Below are 21,279 nucleotides of genomic sequence, written 5' to 3'. Positions count from 1 at the left end.
AAAATCACTTCCTCTTGATTTTTATTATCCTTTTTAGAGTTTATTTAGAAAATTAGAACAAAAGCAGTAAATTGCTACATAGTTTTTTTTGTTTTTTTTTTAAATTCCATCTTAAACCAATGAGATGCCGCACTATCCGAACTGTAGTCCCATGTCAAAATTATGCATCTGCCTCCATGAAGTCAAATGGTGAATAAATAGTTGAAGAAAAGAGGTAACTGCAGCCTGGCAACATTAAGCCATATCTGCATCTTGTGAGTTTGTCAGACATGTGGGGCTGAGAGCGATCAGTTCTGATTTTGCAGCAAAATTGAATGTCCATTTTATTGCTGTCCATATTGAACTACAGTGCGGGAGAACAAGGGGGTTTGGAAATGGAAAGAAATGGAGCAGGCAGCAGCCATCTTTTCATTCTGGCAACCTGAAATGAACAGTGCATATAATTGAGTGCAGTGGGTACTATTTGCTCAACAAAAAGCTCAACCAGACGTTCTCCTTCGAATCAAAAGCCAGAAGCAGCAAATCTGCCACTTTCCTTAAGGATCAGATTCAGTCTCTGTGATGGAGAACTTGAGCGCTACATGCTAGTTGACTTTGTCCTGGAAAATGTAGAGGTTGTTGGTGGCGGCCACAGCGATGATATTCTCTGATGGGTGCCAGGCTGTGTGAAGAATCTTCTTACTGAAGTCTAAGCTGTCTACGCTGATCTCATCTTTACGCCGCTTGCCACCCACACACACCTTGCGTGGCTTTAGGATGGCCCGAGGTTTGCTGTTTTCCCTGGATGCCTCCAGTGTCACATCTCGCTTGGTGTTACGATCGAACATGCGGAAGAAGTTATTGTAGGATCCAGTCATCAGGACACTGAGTGAGAAAGAATTAGATTGATTTACAACCTTCAAACAAATGAGTGCTTCATAATATAAAGGTGGTTTAAATGCTTACAAGTTTAACTTTAATTTTACAATTATTAGCTATAATAATGGGCCTTGTTTATCAGGCTGGATATGAACAAATTATTTGCAAGGAGCATTTACACAAGAAATTTGGTATTCATGAAAATCCTGTTTTCCTTCATATCCTGTAAAAGCTCCTGAGTTTATGTACATATTAGCAGACTAATTAAAACAGGGAAACTCCCTCAAGTTTCAATATATATACATACATACATATATATACATACATACATATACCCAGTACTGAGCATATTTCTTTAGTAAAAACTTAGATTTTTTTTTTAGTAGATTTTTATTTTATGACTTCTGCATTAGATTCAGATTCAAGCAGAATATTACATAAGAGACACTTTCCAGACCAGAAAAAAAAAAAAAAAACATAATGAAGGCTGCTGGATTTTGCTGCAAAAATAAGAAGCAAGTGTGACAGTCAAAGTCTCGAGAAGAACTGTGGCTGCTTCAGTAAAACCTACCAGTTAACTTCCTTATAAACCTGCATATATGGTACCTGAGACTAATAAATAAATAAATATATATATAATTTTTTTAAAGCAAAGGATTGTCACATCAAATATTCAAATATTGACTTTGTTTCATTTATTACTGTTTACTGCTTTTTTTACTGATTTTTTTTAACGTAGAAACATTTAATTTCATTATTTCTGAAGGCATCTTTACAGCATTTCTTTGCATGTGCCTAAGACTTTTGCACAGTACTCTCTCTCTCTCTCTCTCTCTCTCATTATATATATATCTCTCTCTCTCATTATATATATATATATATATATATATATATATATATATATATATATATATATATATATATATATAATGTATGCCCTATAAATGCCCTGTGGACGTTTGCTGTGACTTAATGTGACTAAGTAATCAAGCTAAATATATTTCAAAACAATGGCTTTCCCAAATCAAGATAGTGAGTGAGATATACTTTAGCTTTTGGAATTTCTAGATTCCAGAAAGATCAGAAAAGTTTGCTGGACATGCTATCAGAATGTAATATAAACTTGGGAAGCCAGTCAATAACATCTGTATAATTTTCCAGGAAGATTGTCTTTTAATAACAAGTGACACCATTCATTTAAGAATGACAAAAAAAAAATGCAAGGAACATGTGTAAGTTAATATTTTTAAAATTAATTATGGGCATATTTTTTTCGACACCCCAGCAGAGATACGCTGCCCTGTGCACAGAGTGTAGTCTGCGTGGGCTACACTGAGTGGCGTCGCTATAAATAAATCAGAAATGCGCATCACTGTTGCTTCTCATGCAATGACTGAGGAAAAGAAGAAAAGTGTGTCTCCCTTTTCTAAAAATGAAGGAAGCTATTGAAGAAAAACTATTATAGACATTTTCCCTTGCTGTGATATTGACACTGGATCAGTTCTTACAGAAGTTTATCCCGTGGTTAAAATGATAATTCCATATAAATCCTACAAACATTCAACCACTCATTCTTGTGATTCTTAATGAGAATCTCGGACATTGGGATAGACGGACAGATGGAACATATTACATTATCTTTCAGTCCTATTTCTGAATAACGTATTCATATTTGATGACATCCCTAGTGAGTATGATAGAAATCTGGCAGTAAATTTTAGTTCAGTTTGGCCTGTGAAATCATTTACACACTACTAAAAGATGATACAAGATGGATATATAAGATTGTCAGGGCAAAACCACCTGAACAGAGTATAGCTGTGGAAACAGTTTGGCTGTCTCTACCAATGACTGTATAGATGAGCAGACAGCATGGCACCACTGACCCCCATTGTGTGGTTTTGAAGCCTAAATTTGGTTGAACTGAAGGTCGCCATCTTGAATGATAAAGCGCAGCAGGCGAAACCAGAGTCAGACAGTGTGTGTGCAGTAGATACAGGAGGTCAGACAGTGTGTCTGCCTCTTGCCCTCCCGTGTTGATCATGGACACTCCCCTTCTTCATGCCAGGAACATGCACGGTGACAAGCATGTTGATTTTACCATAGTTAGGAAAAGATTTTAGAGCTGTGGTCTGATGAGACTAAAGTTTAGCCATTCGGTCTAAAGCCAAAGCATAATGTTTGGTGAAAACCAAATACAACCCAACACCCAGGTATCACCATTCCTACGATCAAGCTCATGTGGTAGCATCATGCTCTAGAGTTGCTTTTCAGCAGGAGGAACTGGAAAGCTTGTTGCCATCACAGGCAGTAAGAATGGAGCCACATATAATCCTTCTGTGGAGGTAAACCTGTTCCAGTCAGCCACACATCTACACTTATGTTCCAACAGGACAAAGAGTCAAAGCACAAGCCAAAAACTACAAAGGAATGGCTTGAAAAAAGGCAGGTTTGTGTTTTGGATTGGCTGAGTCAAAGCCCAGATTTAAATCTAGTTGAAAATATGGGGCATGACCTGAAAATTGCTGAGTTGAAGAAAATGTGCTTCAACTCAGCAATTGCTTTACTACATAACTATCCAAGTTGTTAACACTGGAAATCTGTGGTACAAGTGAATTTCGCTGGTCTCTAGTCTCAGTATGAGCTGGATGTTAGAATGTGTGTGTGTGTGTTCATGAGGCTAGACTGCTCTTTCTAACTGTTCATCAGCCCCACTTAATCAACCCCTATAAATTAATAACTCCTATAAAACACATTTATTGTGGATAAACGTATTGGGGCAGATGCCAAAGTCAACTGAACTGAACTGAAACCAATCCTGAAAATAATTTGTGGGTATGTAATATAAAATGAAAGTTTTGCTTGTTTTCCATTCACTAACATGGGAATGGGTGGGGTTAAAAACAGTACTGCAGCCAGCCACTGAAGAGCCTCAGAGACATTTTGGAGTCACTTTTCAACCCCTGTTATGATGTCCACCCATATATACAGTTATTGCTCTGTACTTTCTATACAACTATCTTGGGCTTGTAAAAGGTGCTACATAAAAAACATAAAAAAAAAATGTAAAAAAAAATTTTTTTTATTAAAATGGATCATTTGAATTAACCCAAGAGGACATAACATAAAAAGACTCTATGTTTTAAAATGTTATTTCATTGGCATTTCAGCTCTAATCCTAATCTAAAAGAGAGATTGTGGAAAACAGCAAAGCCTCATTGTCATGAAGATACTGTAGGTCATACACTGAATGCACATGTCTTCTCTTATTTGTATGACTGCCCTAATACTTGTATCTGGTTCACAATGAATGACAGTGATGCAGCTAGTCTGCACTAAACATAACTATTTGAAGATTTTATTATATAAAACCCTGCTGTGTGCCACTGTTATCATATAAACGTACCTGTCTGTTCCATTCCACACACATTCAAACTTGTCAAAGATACAGTCATTCTCATAGAGGGAGCACAGTTTACTTCTCAGGTAGTCATGGACCTGTAAAAGAAAGACAAAGATGAACAGATTCAGATTTAGATTTCAGTCTAAATAGACAGAAATGTTAAGGGTTATAGATCATTAAGAACAAAAACAAGAAATTATCATAGGCTGATCATTGTGACTCAAGATATTTGATGTGACTAATGCAGCCTGCTGTGATCGTTTTGGAGTCCCCTAACCAAAAAGCAACTCTTGTACCTGATAGGTCTCCAGAGGTTTGCTCTCCATGTTAAGATCCCATACTTTAACAGTAAGGTAGTCGCGGGTCATTAGATAACGGCCACTGTGGCTGAACTTCACATCAGAGATGGAGGAAATAATCTCAGAGAAGAAGGAGCGATTACTGGGGTCCTCTGGTTCCTCAAAGACTAGAGGGTGTTAAATGAACCATATTAATGAGACATGAATGGGTGTGTGAACAACTTCTTGTTAATTAATCCATCGTAAATCAGAGTACATACAGAAATAGGAATGTTTAAATGCTGAATATACTTACATTTGCAGTGGTTGTCACAGAGTGCAGCTGCTCTCATGTCACACAGTCGTATGGAACCCTTGCTACTGCTATAGATAAACGTGTTGCACTGGTTGGGATGAAACTCTGCTGCTGTGATCACTTCAGTGAGTTCTTCCATGTTGGCTGGCTTTATATCTACAATGTCTGAAGAGTTATGGTGAAGGAACAGTAACATGAAACTCTGTGTGGAAAGGTGGTACCACCTTTCAATCTCAAATGTTCCCTTCCTGGTAAAATAAATTTTTAGTCATTTTTAGCATGGGTAAAAGTCAACATTCATTCATCCATCCACCCATCCATCCATTCATCCAGCCATCTATCTTCAGTAACTGTTTTATCCAGGTCAGGATGACAGTGGTTCTAGAGGTCCACAGTCATTCTAGGTTGGTCAGAATTTTCAGAGATAAAACCTCTCTATATAAATAATACTTCAGTGAGTGCAATCATTGAAATTATCAGACACACCCAACCACCCAAACTTTGTACATTTTCACAATGGCTCCATAACAGTTGTATTTAAAAATGCAGTAGCTGAGTTGATTCTAGTTATACAGGTGTATTATTTTCTTGATATTTCCCAAATGACTGGTTAGAGGTCTATAAACTAAGGTTAAATCACACATCTGAGCAACCCCTTCCATGGCAAATGTCTCCAACAGGTTTGGTGATGCACATCTGCTATAATCTTAAAAGCGGGTTTATTTTTAGCATTGACAGGATATTCGTCATGGTGTGGCATGGGATCAAAAGATTACTGACTTCATCCTGACTGATATTGCTAGAGACATGGCAAATAAGAGGCTCAGTATGGGCTCTGTGTCTCTTGAGTCATGCATTCAGACTCAAGCTTCTGACTCTTTAGCCTGCTGATCAATAGTGACCAATGGACAGACGTGCCTGTAAGTTGTCTCCTGATGACCTTTGGTAAGGACACTAGTTAAGGGGTAATTGCGCTGTGCAGTAGCATAGGGGAAGCCCTCGAAGGGATGCAGTTAAGGCAAACTGTCTGTAGGTAGTGAAACGGCAAAATTCAAACGAGGTATGCCAGGGTTGTGGTGTTTACCTGTCCAAGCTTTTTATTTAATTTAGTGAAATAAGATAACTGGCCTCATCTTCAATTATCACTGGAAATTCATTCATTTTTATATCACAAGTCTGAGACGGTCATGGTTAAATGTCTAAGGCCTTTGTAGTCTCCTTGTAAAAAAAGTCATAGTGTAGGACAGACATGCTTAAAGGATACTGAAACTTCTGTTAGTGATTTCCAGGTTCCACAGGTTGATCCTAAGATCATCTGTTGACATATACGTTTCGTTGTCACTGTTCACTGAAATAGAGTTGATGTGATAGGTGTGTGCATTGGAGAACACTCGCCGAGGTGTAGCCTCCACCATCAGGTCCATGGGCATCAACACTGGCACCTTAGAGTGTATAGATGGGGAGGAGAAGGAGTGTGATTGGTTGAGAGAGAAAAATTAAAAGAAAATGTCTTTGTATTGTACTGTATCACCCACAAAAGCATAATGCTATAAAATAGATCTGCGGCTGTTTTATATACATCACATACAGTCAGGTATAAATATAAATATAAATATTTGGACATTAGAAAGTTATTTCAGCTATCTACCACAGTATATCAGAGATGAAATTAAATAGTGAATATGAGCTCAAAGTGCAAACTTTCAATTCAATTCAATTCAATTTTATTTATGTAGAGCTTTTAACAATGGACACTGTCACAAAGCAACTTTACAGAAATCCAGGTACAAAAAATTTATTTAAAATTTAAAATGTATCCCTAATGAGCAAGCTAGAGGCAACGATGGCAAGGAAAAACTCCCTGAGATGACATGAGGCAAAAACCTTGAGAGGAACCAGACTCAAAGGGGAACCCATCCTCATCCGGGTAACACCAGATAGTTTGATTATAAATCATTTCTCTTATTTAACTGAATACTGAGTCAAGCAATGCTGCATGTGTTAAAAAGAACTTGAGTATGAACATAAGAGTCATTTCTCATCTCAGTTTTAACTTTACATCTGTTGTATCAAAGTGAAGTTATGGACTGTTCAATGATTGAGACGTAAGATATTTTTGGAAAAAGTGCAGTCTTTAGGCTATCCAAAGGAGAACATCTATTTTTTCTTTTTTCTTTTCTTTCTTTCTTTCTTTTTTTAATCTAGCTTTTATTTGAGGGTATGTACATCCAAATTGGGTGAACAGTGTAGGAATTATAGCACTTTTTATATGCACCCCCCCGGACCTTTTTAGGGACCAAAGGTAATTGGACAAATTAACAGTTACATAATTAATTGTAATAATTAACTGTATAAAGAATAAAATTTTCAATTTTAATACTTGGTTCTAAATGACTTCCTGAAGTCTGGGACCACAGACATCACCAGATGCTGGGTTTCATCCCTGTTGATGCTCTGCCATGCCTTTATTTCAAATGTCTTCGGTTTCTGCTTGTTCTTGGGGTGTTCTGCCTTCAGTTTTATCTTCAGCAAGTGAAATGCATGCTCAATTATAATCTGGTCAGGTGAATGACTTGCAGAACATTCCACCTTAAAAAAAAGTCTTGGGTTGCTTTCGAAGTATGCTTCAGGTCACTGCCCATCTGCAATGTGAAGCACCATCCAGTGAGTTTTGGTGCACTTGGCTGAATCCGAGCACATAATATAGCCCAGTATACTTCAGAATTCATCCTGCTGCTTTAATCAGCAGTTGCATCATCAATAAATACGAGGGAAGCAGTTCCACTGGTAGCCATACATGTGGTGTTTTGGGATCATCTGGTCAACTCTGATCTGGTCTTCCTGTTTTTGAGGCTTACCAGTGGTCTACATCTTGTGGTAAACCCTCTGTATTTACTCTTGTGAAGTCTTCTTTTGATTGTTGACTTTGATATAGAAAGAAATTCTTCTGTCACTCTGTCTTCTTCTTCTGAAAGAATTTTTCTTTTATCCACCACCGTTGTTTTTAAACTTTTTGGTGTTCTTTCTTTTTAAGAATTACCAAATAGTTGATTTGGCCACAATTAATGCTTTTGCTATTTCTAGGAAGGGTTTGTTTTGATTTTTCAGCCAAATGTTGGCTTGCTTCACTGGCAGTGACAGCTCTTTGGATTTCATACTGAGAGTTAACAGTATCAAATTCCAAATACAAGTGCCACACTTGAAATCAACTCTAGATCTTTCATTTGCTTACTTGCCAGTGAAATAATGAGGGTTCCACCTGGCCATGGAACAAGTTAGCCGCCAACTGTCAAATTACTTTTTGCCCCTTAAAAAGGAGGGACCACATATAAAAAGTGCTGTAATTCCTACACTGTTCACCCAATTACATTAAAAGCATATGGAGTTTTTTTTTTTTTTTTTAAATAATTCTCACATTTCCTCTGACAGTGTTTTCTCTTGCACAAATCCTCCATATCCAGCCAGAGGCTCTAGTAAATGACTTGACCCTGGCAGTACTGTGCAGCCAGACCATTTATCATTATGTACCAAGAGCTCCTACAGTGGGGTCTAATAGGAATCACAGTTCTTTTGTCAGAAAGCTTTCCCTTAATGATGACTAATTTAAAGAGTGCAGCCCCTACATGCACCCTCCTGCAGGAGAGTGCTTTTACCCCCTCCATTCCATCACCTGCTTTATGGGGATAGACCCCCTCTAATGACAGCCCTCTCTAACACTACAGATGTGTCTCGCTGTTTAGAGTGATGGGAGGGGGAAGGGTTGAACGTTCCTGCTGAGGCAGGTCATTATCACTGCACAGGGGGTATTTTTAAGGTGTTTTGGGGGAGGAAAGACAGTCTTTACAGCTAAATGGAAAACATATTCCACCATGTACATCATGCTTGGTGAAACTGAGTTGTTAAAAGTTTTTAATGGAAATAAAATGCACCATTAATCAAGACAAGAGCAGTGACGAATAAAGATGTTTAACACCATAGTAACACCACTGTCAACTTTCATTTATGTCTAGTAAAACTTAGTATATTTAATAATTATATACATAGCTCTTCTTTGCAAGGCCTTTAGTCAGTATCAGTACTGAAACACAGGCTGATTGAGGTTACATTTGAATCAACCTTTAATTAAATTTATGTGCTGGGATATTCAGCAATTAACAAGGAAGAGACAAGTTAGTAATAATATCTCTGCCAATTATGTTTAAATATTGGCATAGCTGCTAGTACTTCATCATTCATTTATTTTTGAACTGATGTATTAAGACTTGCAGTCATCTGTGCAAGTCATAGCAATCATCTGGCAAAGTGTGTGTGTGTGTGTGTGTGTGTGTGTGTTTGTGTGTGTCTTTGGTGTGTTTGGAGGAGGGGAGCATATATTTATATCAGCTTCACGATGCTTCCTACCCTATTCCTACTCTATTATGTGGCTTAAAAAATCTCTAGTTTTTTAGCACACCCAAACATCCATCACACGCTATTGTTTCTAATGAACAGCTAAGCCACAATTTGTTTGTGATGTGAGGAAGCTATTGTTCTATTTGGAGTGGTTCTCCTCTCCACAATACACACATACACACACAATTCTGCTAGGAAATTCCCTATAAATTTTAAAGTGCAACAACAGGAGGAAAGCTAGTGAACACTACCCCAGTCTAGTATGCAGTGGGTGTTGTCTTAGTTACGGGCTATGTGAAGGAAAAGACTCATTACAGTAGCTGTCTGAGAAAAAGGAGAGGCACTGAGGGAGTGAGAAAGAAAAGAATAGCATAAATGTGTGTGTTGAGGGAGTGACTGTCTGAGTACTGTCTAACACAGCCATCTGTTAACAGCTTGGCATGGCACAGTAATGCAATTATCCTCCTGTACATGCATTTAAAACAGTGACTTCTGTTGTTTTTAAATGTGCTTTATAGATAAAGTTTGACTTGACTAATAATAATAATAATAATAATAATAATAATAATAACAGCAACACACTATTACCCTGACTCTGAGCACAGAAACCATAAAAGAGACTATAAAAGAGACTATAAAGTATCTCCCATGGATTGTGTTTCAATTCAGAAGATTTTTTATTAACCTTTGTGCATATTGTCTCTTTTTCCAGAGGACATATTTTACTTCATTTCTATTTTTTTTATTTTCTTGGCATTACAGCCTTTGTCCCTAATAAAAAAAAAAAAAAAGCTACAAAATGCAATTCAGTGCTGCATACTACTCTACACTATCCACTCTTCATACCATTCCCAAGGTATTACATTTGTCTCTACATCATTATGTATCTTTAAAAAAAAACAACAACAAAAAAAAACGCAGACTACTGGTCATGTCAGTATCCCAATAACAGCAAAATGATAAGCAACTCACTTGATGATCTCAGAGCAATAGGTGCTAATGGGAAGGCTGGCCTTAATATCCCATTTAGCCAATGCAACTGCAATTGATTTCCAAAGATGTGAATAAAGGCTTATTAAGGTGCTGCATGAAATATGAAACTATGGAGGGATAGAGATGATTGACACTGCTTGAGGTCAAAATAGTGTGTAGACTTTCTGTGCTTACCACAATAGTGTGCCCTCCTATCATAGACCCAGATGATGCTCTTTAAGAAATCCTAAGAGCTTAAGAACTTTGCCTCAGCTAAGACGAAACGGCAAAAAAAGTAGAAGAAATGCAACACAGATCCCAAAAGGATTTATGTTAGCCATGTTGGTATTGTTTAGCTAAGCTCCTCATTTGATTAGTAATAACATGGCATTTACAATAATGCAACAACAGCATTTTGATAAGGTGATCGGTCTTAGTCGAGAAAGTCAAAAAAGGAGGAGAAGAACAGATGGCAAAATGCCACGCTAACACTGTTTGGTTGAACTATTCCTTTAATTAGTATTAAACTGGCATTGCCAAAGATCTGTCCACATCCTTAACATCTATGGGCTGCCCTTAGAACTAGCTTTATCTTTCCAGTGTGATCATCTTTTATGTGGGAGCGAAGGAAGATGTTTTTTGGCATTTATACCCAACATGGCTTTGACCCTCCCTCTCTAGGTCTGCACTGACAGATGGACCTGCTTAGAATCCAGTCACTGGGGACCTGAAACATTAGCAAAGGTCTTTCCACCGAAGCCCAAAATCATCTCCTCCCCCAAAATCCCTGAATGACCATCTCTGGTGTTTGGCAAGCTATAAAAACGTTCTGGTTCCATAAGCTTTTCTTTCATATCACATTGTAGTGCCAAGTAATTAAGACTCGGTATTCAGTCTGCTACCACCACAGAAAAGAGTGAGGAAGCATGATATCTTACCCTCAGCGCTGTGATGGTGGTGGGGTCCCGCACCCTACCGTCGTCATCCTTCAGGTTATAACCCTCTGGTCGCTTGTCTCTCTCACTGATTTTCCACAACTTGACAGTTTTATCTGAGACAACAACAAGAACTATGAGAACTATGGTCTAAAATAACAAGAGTATGGTGCCAAACCATGTGTGCTTTCAGGACATCAAAAATGTGCTGAATCACTTCACTAGATGAGGGCAAGCAAGAACAGTGAACAAAATTGGCATGACCAGAACAGATAGAAGAAAAATCAGATAAGATCAATAACTTCCAATTAACCTGATTAAAGCAAAAGCAAGCCAACACTTTCATGCTGGCTTCTTGGCACACTTCCCAGTCTAATCTGCAAAGCAAGTAAATGCAGACTGCAGCTTTGTATGGGTCAGTGAACTTAGGTATATGAGAGTTTATAACTCTAGGGTAGCAAAATTTAATTCCCTTGTGCCATTTTACCCAAGTGATGTATAACTCTGTGATGTATAACATTTTTCTTGGGTTCAGTAACAGCTGTTCAAATATGATGCTTGAGGCTACAGAGTTGGTGCATTCAGGCCTGGGGGTTATAACAGGTACTGCTAGTTTTCACCTTTCCTTTAAACCAGTAACTCCTCCCAGTCCTTGGGATTCTAAATATTTAAATAGTCATGAGATCAAAATAAAAACTGATCTGTCTTGCCATTGGTGGAGAGGAGGAAGTAGGCAGCATTCTGCTGAGGCAGCCAGCGGATCTTGTTGATCTTTTCCTCAATTTCCAAGCTTTTCAGGTAGTCGAACTCAGGCTCATGGCTCTGAAAAGTGCTGTAAACGTTGTACTCCCCTCGTCGATGTGGCTGGTTCTTACTCTGAAGAAAACCAATGATAAAAGACTACGCTGTTAGAGAAATTTTAAGTGTCTGCCATTTTCAGAGGTATTCTCAAAGGAATACCTTTGAAAATGGCAGATAATTAAAAGCAATTTGCACAGCAAAGTAATATGCTTGATTTTCAGTATACACATGGCCCCTGTGTCAATACAATTATACATATATCCTAGTCAGAGGGTTGGAACAAATAAGTACATCATATGTTGGCTTTTGGATATGTATCTCTCTTCTTGTTCCTTTGTGGCTGAAATCCCCAGACCTCTCTCATTTGTACTGCATTGCAATGTCACATGTGTGGGTAATTATTTCATTTTTTCTCTTTGCTTTAAGAAGGAGAGAGCAAGGCATTAACATAAGCCTTTTCGGTGATTCGTCATTGTGGGCAAGCTCAATCAGGCCATGGAATCCCAAAGGGTGGACTATCTCTTCGGAAAGCATCAGAATCAATAGACAGGAAAGAGAAGAGTCGAATGGAGGGGGATATCTTAATGGGACCAGGCTTAACCTTGGTGGGTTTTAAAGGGAGGGGGAATGCGGGACACCTCACTGTTACCAGAGATTAGCATGTACCATGAAACGGCTTTAGAGAGCAAACAGCAAACAAGAGAGGAAGATGGGACAAAGATGGATTTACTCAGCCTTACTCAGTTTCTCTTTAACAAATAACCAAACCACCACATTTTAGATATAAATTTGTAGTTACAATTTGTGAGATATGAGTGGGTCAAAAGCAGTGCAATTAAATTAGTCCTGATTTATTATGTTTACTATCAAACTATAAAGTACTGTGTGTTTTATTGAGGAATGGGTATAAAGTATGAAACTGAGGCTAACAGTCAGTTAATGGGGATCAGCTAGCAGTGAATAGTACTGTATAGTACATACTCCTACCTCCTGCTCTCTCTGGAACACCACCACTCGACCTCCTTTGTCCCCTGTGGCAAGGAGCTCCCCAGTGGAGTTGAACTCAACAGTGGATATGATGTCAGCTGGATAAAGATAAAAAGATAATGTGTATATTAGTAATAGGAATATACACTCACCGACCACTTTAATAGGAACACCTAAACACCTGCTCATTCATGCAATTACCCAATCAGCCAATTATGTGGCAAAACATAAAATCATGCAGGTACAGTCTAAGAGCTTAATGTTCACATCATACATTACAATGGGGTAAAATTGTGATCTTACTGACTTTGACTGTGGCATGGTTGTTGCTGCCAAACTGGATTGTTAGAGTATTTCCGAATCTGTGGATCTCCTGGGTTTTTTATGCATAGCAGTCTATAGAGTTTACATAGAATGGTGCAAAAAACAAACAAAAAATCCAGTGAGTGGCAGAATTTTTGTTTCAGAAATGCCTTGTTAATGAGAGAGTGGAGAAGAGAATGGCCAGACTAGTTCAAGCTGACATGAAGACTACACTAACTCAAATAACTGTTCTTCACAACCGTGGTGAGCAGAAAAGTATTTCAGAATGCCAAACCTTGTGATGGATTGGCTACTACAGTAGAATACCACATTGGTTTCCACTCCTGTCAACCAAGAACAGGAATCTGGCTACGGTGCTCACAGGCTCACCCAAACTAGACAGGTAAAAAGGCCAAACCCTGTAAAGAGGGGTTGAATTACCAGAGAGTTCCTGTCGGCTCGAATCAGTCTGCCCACTCTCCTCTGACCCCTCTCATCAACAAGGGGTTTCTGCCCACAGAGCTCCCACTCACTGGAAGTTATTTTTTTGTTTTATGCATCATCCTATGTAAACTCTATAGATTGTTGTGTGTGAAAATACCAGGAGATCTGCATTTTCTGAAATACTCAAATCAGACTATCTGGCACCAGCATCCATGGTCACTGAGATCATATTTTTTCTCATTCTGAAGATTGAGATTAACATTAACTGTAGCTCATGACAGGTATCTGCATGATTTTATGCACTGTGCTGCATCCACATGATTGGCTGACTGGACAACTGCATGAATGGGCAGGTGTAGAGGTGTTACTAATAAAATGGCTGTGAGTGTAATTTCAGCACAGTCTGAAGTAAAAATAAAAATAAATCCTGAAATAAAACAAGGGAGTGGGGGGATCCTTTCCACTTGAAAAGCGTGAAGCCCTGTAAAGTCTGCTGCTTGGATATCAAAACAGTTCTGTGCTGCACTGAGTGACAATATGTGTAAGAATGTGCACCATTTGATTAACAAATGTCAAGCTATAAATTCACCATGCTTGCTATATCAACAATATTTTGCCATGAACAATAAACGGGACTTGCTAGACAATGGCTGCTTTCTGCTCAGCTATTCTTTTCCCAAAAAAATTCACTCCTTAATAAGCCCAAAACTGACATGCACTGCAGAAAGCATCAGTCCATGTGGATATACACAACCTGTGTACATTTCTGCAATGAGATGTGAATGTGGTATCATCTGATACAGCACACGTCATACCACATATTGATGCACAGTTATTTCTGTCGGCATCATGTTAACATCAGCTCCATGGCAAAACGCTCTGTCTGCACGTACCCATGGTAAACATACACGCACCCACAAGTGGAGAATATTTTGTGTACAAATGCAAACCACTGAACATTTTAGAAGTAGATGTGCATTTGGGATTTATTTGTAGACCTGAACTGAAAAATTAGCACTGTTTTTTGAACATCTGGATATATTTCAGTTCAAAGCAAGCAATCTTAACTGGCCAGAAATCCTCTTCCTTGCAATACACATTGAGGGTGTGAAGTAGTTTCTCTTTTACCTCTATTTGCTTTTTCTGTCACACCTGTATTTGGAAATTCATATCCACAAATAGCTAAGACCTCAACTCCTAGACAAATATTTTGGGATGTCCACTACAGGGGAAAACTAGCACAGGAGAAGTTTGATAGTACACATGTTTCTGTGCAAACTGAAGTCCAAAACTGTTTGAAAAATGGTAAGTGTAAGTTTCAGCTGTCCCAGTTCAGTACTGCAGACTGTTTGCATAACACAGCACTACAGTTTAATGTTTCCTGGTGGAATGTGGTGTTTTCAGGGAAAGATGCTGGTTCGGTGAAAATAGGAGAAAGACATTGTTAAGGTTTTTACTGGTTTTGATTGTGTGGCTTTGACACAATGTGATACTTCAGGCAGGAGGGATCTGTATTTTACTGCTCTAGACTGGTGTAGCTTGGTGAGGAATGGAACCAATGGAGCCAGTGACTTTCACAGCACACTTTATAACATACTGGAGTTGGGCTTTGGATTATGCAGTAGAGGAGCTAACCTCTAATGTGATTTATCAAGTTATTTTTGTATGTGAAGACTTGCATATATTTAGAAATACTTCTGACAACACATTTGTAGAAACTGCATTGGAAAAAAAAAAATTGGCCATGCTCTCTGGGTGAGAGGGATGATATACTCTCTCTCCCCTGTCAATCACAGTGACACTAGACAGTCATGGATTTCTATGAGCTCAGGTGTGCTTTCTTCAGAGTGTGTTGCTCTGGGCAGTAATGCTGCACGAGCAGCTGTTCAAAAAGATGCAGTAGGCTGGCTTCACATGTCTTGGAGGAAGCCTGCATTAGCCTTCACTCTCCCTGGTTGGTAGCTGTTGCATGCTAGGGAAGAGCTGGCTGGTGGGAGGGAACTGGCAGGTGACCCAATTTGGGAGGAACATGGGTGTGGAGGCAGGGGTGTGGTCCAGTGTGGGTTTGTGAATGGAGGGTGGAGTCGGGAGAGTGAGTGGTAAGGATGGGGCTGCACCTGTGGGTGATTTACTAACAAGCATTCTGTGTTTCAGTGAGTGGTGGCGAGAAGATAAAGGGGGGAGACGACAGAGAGATAAGAGCCACACAGCAAGAGCTGAGCTGCACTGAATTGTGTGTGTTTACGTTGGTGTGTGTCTCTAAGCAAGACCATGATTCAAGAAGTGCTGAAAAATGCTGAGCAAAGGAAGAAAACAAAAGAAAAGACAACAATGAGAGATTTTCACACTATTGTTGGTGCTCCAAATAATTTGGGGAATAGCTTGCACCCATAAAATCACCCTTTTAAAGGCAAGTTGTTTACTATATATCCGAAGATGTGTCTTTTTTGTAAATGAGTGTGTGCATGCATGAGCAGAGCATTTTAGAGCATTTTATTTTTTTATCAATATCCAATGTGTACAACTGTGTGTATACATGTGACATGCCAATTTTCTTGTGCATACATTTTCTACACGTTTTCATAAATGTGACCCCTAGTTTGAACAGATAGCTTTGGATCATTTAAAAAAAAAAGAAATCAGCCTCAAAGTCCTGACATCTCAGTAAGTAGAGTAATTCTAAAGAAATGTAAAATATGTACAGTACTACTCTCATCAGATGTGTTAAATTGCTTTATTCTGTAGCTTTTTATAATAACACAAAAGCCTGTCACTGAGGAGTGGAATTTTCACACATGAATCACAGTGCAAATTAAATAAACCAGAGAATACTAGTTCATACAAACAAGTGCTGAAGGCAAAAATACAATAAAACAGTCTCTAAGGCATCAGAGTACATATTCATAAGCAACTGCTTTAAGGCAGGTTTTCAAAAATACCAGAGAAACCCAAGGCAAAACTGCTCATGAAGCTTTTCTTGAAGCCTGCGATGGGTATGGACCAATTCAAAATGAGAGCCGAGCTAAGGCAGCACTGAACAGCACATGACTATATTCTAACAGCCCTCGTTGATACAAAAGAACATTTGTGTTCAATAGATGACCTCATCAGAAAACTGTTAACTCTCTGCAATGCAGAAGAGTTCCTACCTTTGTCACATCTCTGATGGTCCTCTTCAAGCAGATGCATCTGTTTCTCTGATTTTGAGATGCACTGTTGCTATGCAGTCCTTCTCTAGAAAAGAAAAGGCACTGTCTCGGCTATGCTAGATGCCTTCTCTATCTCTTTTGCTCTCCCTCTATCGTCTCTTCACTATTGGCTACTTTGGTATCAGCAGTGTATCACCTTGCATCTAATCAGCTCTCTCCTCACATTCTCATAGTATCCCCAGAGCTCTGAAAGTAGTCTCCTGTCCATCATTAGCTTGAATTCAAGGCAAAGGCAAAAAGAGGTGGTTTGTGAATAATCCCTTTGTTTCTTCAGAAACTCTTCATAGTGTACTGAAAGAAAGAGAATAGTAGAAAAAGGAAGCACTAGATTGTTGTTTTTCACCCCTCAACACACCTTCATGTGCTTTTCTATCGTCTCAGTGGAGAATTTAAGTGCACAGTTTCCATGACAACCCTTTCTGGACTGTAGAGGAAAGGCTTTATGTGAATCTTCCACAGATTTTGTTCTTGAGATTTGAACAGGAGCCACAAAATTTAGAGAATTAACACTCAATTCAGTCAGCAGCAGGATTTTCAATACTGGCACACACTATTAAGCCACATCTAGCAATAGCCTCGACAAGAAGGGGCAGAAGTATTTACACTTTGGACAAAAATAAGCTTTTACTGAGGTTATGTTGATGTTTTGGAATTGGGCACAGACCTTATATAACTTTTCTAATTTATTAATTGTACTGAGGCCAACAGATGTAACCATATGAAAAGTTCAGTCTGTAAGCTGTCAGTCAACAGAATAAAAAACTTTTCATTTCCCGAATGTCCAGGGTAGAAAGGATGTTATTTAAGCAAACTGTTCAACAAAAATGCAACATACAACCCATATGCTCACACAAATCAAATCTTAATTTTCAGCATATCTGATTTGAGCAGGAAAGAATTGCTGCATTCTAAACAGACAAAAAAAATACAGTCAGATGCAAACCATATTTGTATGTTGTTCCAAATCCAATCCAACTCAGATTCTGAGACATGCAACTCAGTCTGTCTCATTAAATTGGATTGTGTTATTGTCATAAACTTGTAAAACACGTCAGACAAAATGTCAGACAAAACCAGTATAAAGTCAGGTCAGGGAAGAGCCTAGAATACAGTATATACACAATAGTTGGGGAGAACCTCCCATAAGTGTGGTGCTTGCACTACAGTTACTAGTGTCTAGTGGCTATGAAGTGACTCTGTACCCTCTTATGTAAGAAACACTAAAATAGAACAATTGGACTCAGACTGAAGTACTATGCTTACAGTGGTACAGTTGTTTAATGGTGCTCTTACCTAATGGCCCCTGATGGTAAATGAGCCATTGTGTGCATGGTTAAAGGCTTGTTTCATAATATAAGGAAACATTTACTTACGTAAGGGCTTTTGATTCTCTAGTACAAATACTTATTGTGTTGTTATTGAAACCCTACCTTATATCTCTCTCACTGTATCATTCACACAAACTGTGATAAGCTACTTAACACATTTAGCTCTCAGACAAGCTGGGCCACATAATAACCCATTGAGGCTTTCTCAGTTTAAGTAGACCTGCAATGCCATTACAAGCTTTACTCCATTACTCCATTCTTATTTCTTGCTCAGATCCCATCTTTCTACCTTTGATGGTTCACATGCGTGTAAGCAACTCACATCTCTCATTATTATTAGAATCAGATGTCCTGGTCTGAAAGGACAGAAATTTACATGTGTCAAGACAATAACAAAAGCATATTTAAGAGACAATCCTTCATTGCAACAGTAGTGATAAAATGAATGAATCAGCAGATTCACCACAAAGATATTTATGCTTCAGTGGTTGCTCATGATCCAGAAGAGATGGCAGCAAAAAAAAACAAAAACAGATGCATAGCTTTAGTTTAGGATTTTATCAGCTACTGCCATCTCTATGTGGGTAGAGGAGAGGATCCAGCAGATGAATTTCAATCTGACAGTGGCATGCATGGGCTTGTATCAAATATGTGTCCAACTAAGAACATATAACCAACATATGACCCAAATCTTTTTAAAAAGATCAGATTATTGTGTTCATATAGGTTTGAAAAAGACAAGAATAGAGGACTTTGTGTGACCCATCAGTGTTGCCACAGATGTGTTCTCCCAGTGGAGCTTTCATTAGAATGCTTTGTACCTTGAGCACGCATACACACACAAAGAGCCCCATAATAACTGCACTCAATGTGCTGCTCTGTCAACATGTCAAACAATCATATCATGCACAATGCATCATAGGGTGTATCACAAAGAGGTGTACTGGGGCACAAATAATTACATCTAAATCATATTCTCATTCCTTGTGGAATCTGAATTTCAAATTCAGTTTCTCGGAGATGTGAAACATGCTGACCTAATTAGGCCCTAGGAGAATCCAATTTTCTGACTCCTTCTCAAAGCATTTTTCATCGTTATCAGTAACAGAAAGCACAAAAAACCCAGCCTGGTAATATGGCAAACTGAACACAATTACACATGCAAGGAGATAGAAAGCTGGTGGATGGAAAACTTGCATGCAGTCTGTAAAAATGAGAAACCAATGTCCTTTATGCATCCACTTGGATTGTGACAGCGTCTTTTGTAGCCTATAATGGTCAGTGGGTTAATCAAGTGAGGCTGCCATCTCCTCTTAAAAGGAGGCAGCCAAATCTGAAAACTGGGGTTTCCCTGTCGTTATTAACACATTACATATGGGAGCAACTGAATGGGAGAAGCTAATTAATTGAACCAATCTGACGAGAGCAGAAGCACTGCTACTTTGTCCTGTGATCACAGACAGTCTGGCACTTACATCCAGACATGTGAAAACACACACACACCCCCACCCACACACACACACACACACTTTCCGTCGACAGTGAGGTGCACACAGAAGAGGGAATAGCATTATCCACGGTTGCCAGGGTTCAGCAAAATTTCCACTATATCTCAAAAAACACAAAAGACCTGAAACTAGCCTGAAAAATTCAGGCCCTCAAAAAGGGAGACAGATTTTTCTTCTCTCTCTCTTTTTTTTTTTTTTTTTTTGCTGTTGTGTGGGGAACAAAGTCACCGTGCTGCACAAAACAAATGAGGAAGGAAAGGAGGCAAACTGACAGAAAAAAAAAAAAACAGAAGATCAAAGCAAAGTCAGACATGGCAAACACAGACCACAACACAGAGCAGAAAGTCTAAACAAAAGCCCGATCTGGACAGGATTAAATTTACCTGGAGTCCTGGGTAATTTCTTATTGTACAGGTGCTACTCTGTGACTTTACTTCCATCCAGATTAGCGAAAAAATTACAGGAGAATTACGTACTGTTTTTCGACAAACTCAGCGGTCGTCTGATCATTTTATTCTCAACTGGATACGGATGTCTGTGATTTTCCCTGCATGTTAAATGCTGATAACTTAATACTTTAAATGTTTTCATTGTTTATATTCAAACTAGTTAGCATTTACATTTAATTTATCAGCATTTATCATTAGATAATTAAGGAATTGACCACCTGACGCAAACATCTGGGTTCATAGAAAATACTACCCACTAGAAACTCACTCCTCCTGTGGTAATTTTATTACTGTCTGGATGCAAGCCCTTTTTTTTTTAAAGAAATGTGTAAAAACATTTCTTACTGACATCCCCCTGATATACTAATCCAATCCGAATAGGGCTCATAGGTCTAGGCAGAGACTTGAGAACAAGACAAAGAAATGTGCATGTGAACCTAAGGAGTATAAATACACACATGACCAAATGATGAACAGTTATGAGCTGGAGTGATAGTAGTTCACGAAGATAGGAAGAGTGGGTGTGGTTTCAGTCTGGGGATTCTGGGATTTGGAGTTCCAGGAGAAAGGAGCACATACGAAGATTAAATGAATTACTGATACACTTGTAAGAGGCTTTATTGGTACTCACTATTAAAGTGGAGTTAATTTTCAGTTACCTATCAGTAGCTATCAAGGTTAGGGAGTGAGCAATGTAGTTTGTAAACCAAATTAGCATAGGTTAGGAGACCTAGGAAAAAATAATTCATAAAAAAAAAAAATAAAGCCAGCTATGATCATAAATGGTTAGAGGCAGCCAAGATACACAACAGCTGAGAGCATCCTCACCGACAAATATCCATCATACTATTACAAATGGTAATGCTCATATTATTGCGTGTGAGCACTAGAGATTGCAGATTCCAGTGTCCTGTCGCACATGTAATATTCTCTGTTTTGTAGATGAGATTGAATGGCACTGTGTCTCCTACATACACAGCATCAGCAGGAGATGTAAGGCTTAGGGCTGAGTGGATGGAGATAATGCTGTGTCAGAGGCCAGCCTAAAATTAAAGTGCAGAGGGAAGCAGGGATAGAGTAGGTACAGGCCATATCA

The 21,279-nt window shown here is 38.7% G+C and overlaps 1 protein-coding gene across 3 annotated transcripts in view; it reads right to left on the bottom strand.

Annotated features, from left to right (window-relative positions):
* Positions 1-40: 40 nt before the first annotated feature.
* Positions 41-21,279, bottom strand: part of ppp2r2bb (protein phosphatase 2, regulatory subunit B, beta b) — a 62,448-nt gene continuing 41,209 nt past the window's right edge. Inside the window, exons 1-9 of one of the 3 annotated variants that reach the window (XM_026941513.3) lie at positions 16,839-19,829; positions 12,943-13,040; positions 11,865-12,030; positions 11,158-11,270; positions 6,120-6,297; positions 4,856-5,020; positions 4,558-4,727; positions 4,265-4,356; positions 41-864 (exon numbers count right to left, since the gene is read on the bottom strand). In XM_026941513.3, coding sequence (XP_026797314.1) covers positions 585-864; positions 4,265-4,356; positions 4,558-4,727; positions 4,856-5,020; positions 6,120-6,297; positions 11,158-11,270; positions 11,865-12,030; positions 12,943-13,040; positions 16,839-16,878 — 1,302 coding nt within the window. In that variant the 5' untranslated portion in view covers positions 16,879-19,829 and the 3' untranslated portion in view covers positions 41-584. Of the gene's footprint in view, positions 865-4,264; positions 4,357-4,557; positions 4,728-4,855; positions 5,021-6,119; positions 6,298-11,157; positions 11,271-11,864; positions 12,031-12,942; positions 13,041-16,838; positions 19,830-21,279 lie in introns of those variants that run through there. The other 2 variants (XM_026941512.3, XM_026941511.3) reach the window with 2 other exon arrangements.

Source organism: Pangasianodon hypophthalmus, chromosome 15 (genome assembly GCF_027358585.1).
Source record: "Pangasianodon hypophthalmus isolate fPanHyp1 chromosome 15, fPanHyp1.pri, whole genome shotgun sequence".
NCBI lineage: Eukaryota > Metazoa > Chordata > Actinopteri > Siluriformes > Pangasiidae > Pangasianodon > Pangasianodon hypophthalmus.
Note: the sequence above shows the minus strand (reverse complement) of the source record. Positions and strands in the feature narration are given on the sequence as shown.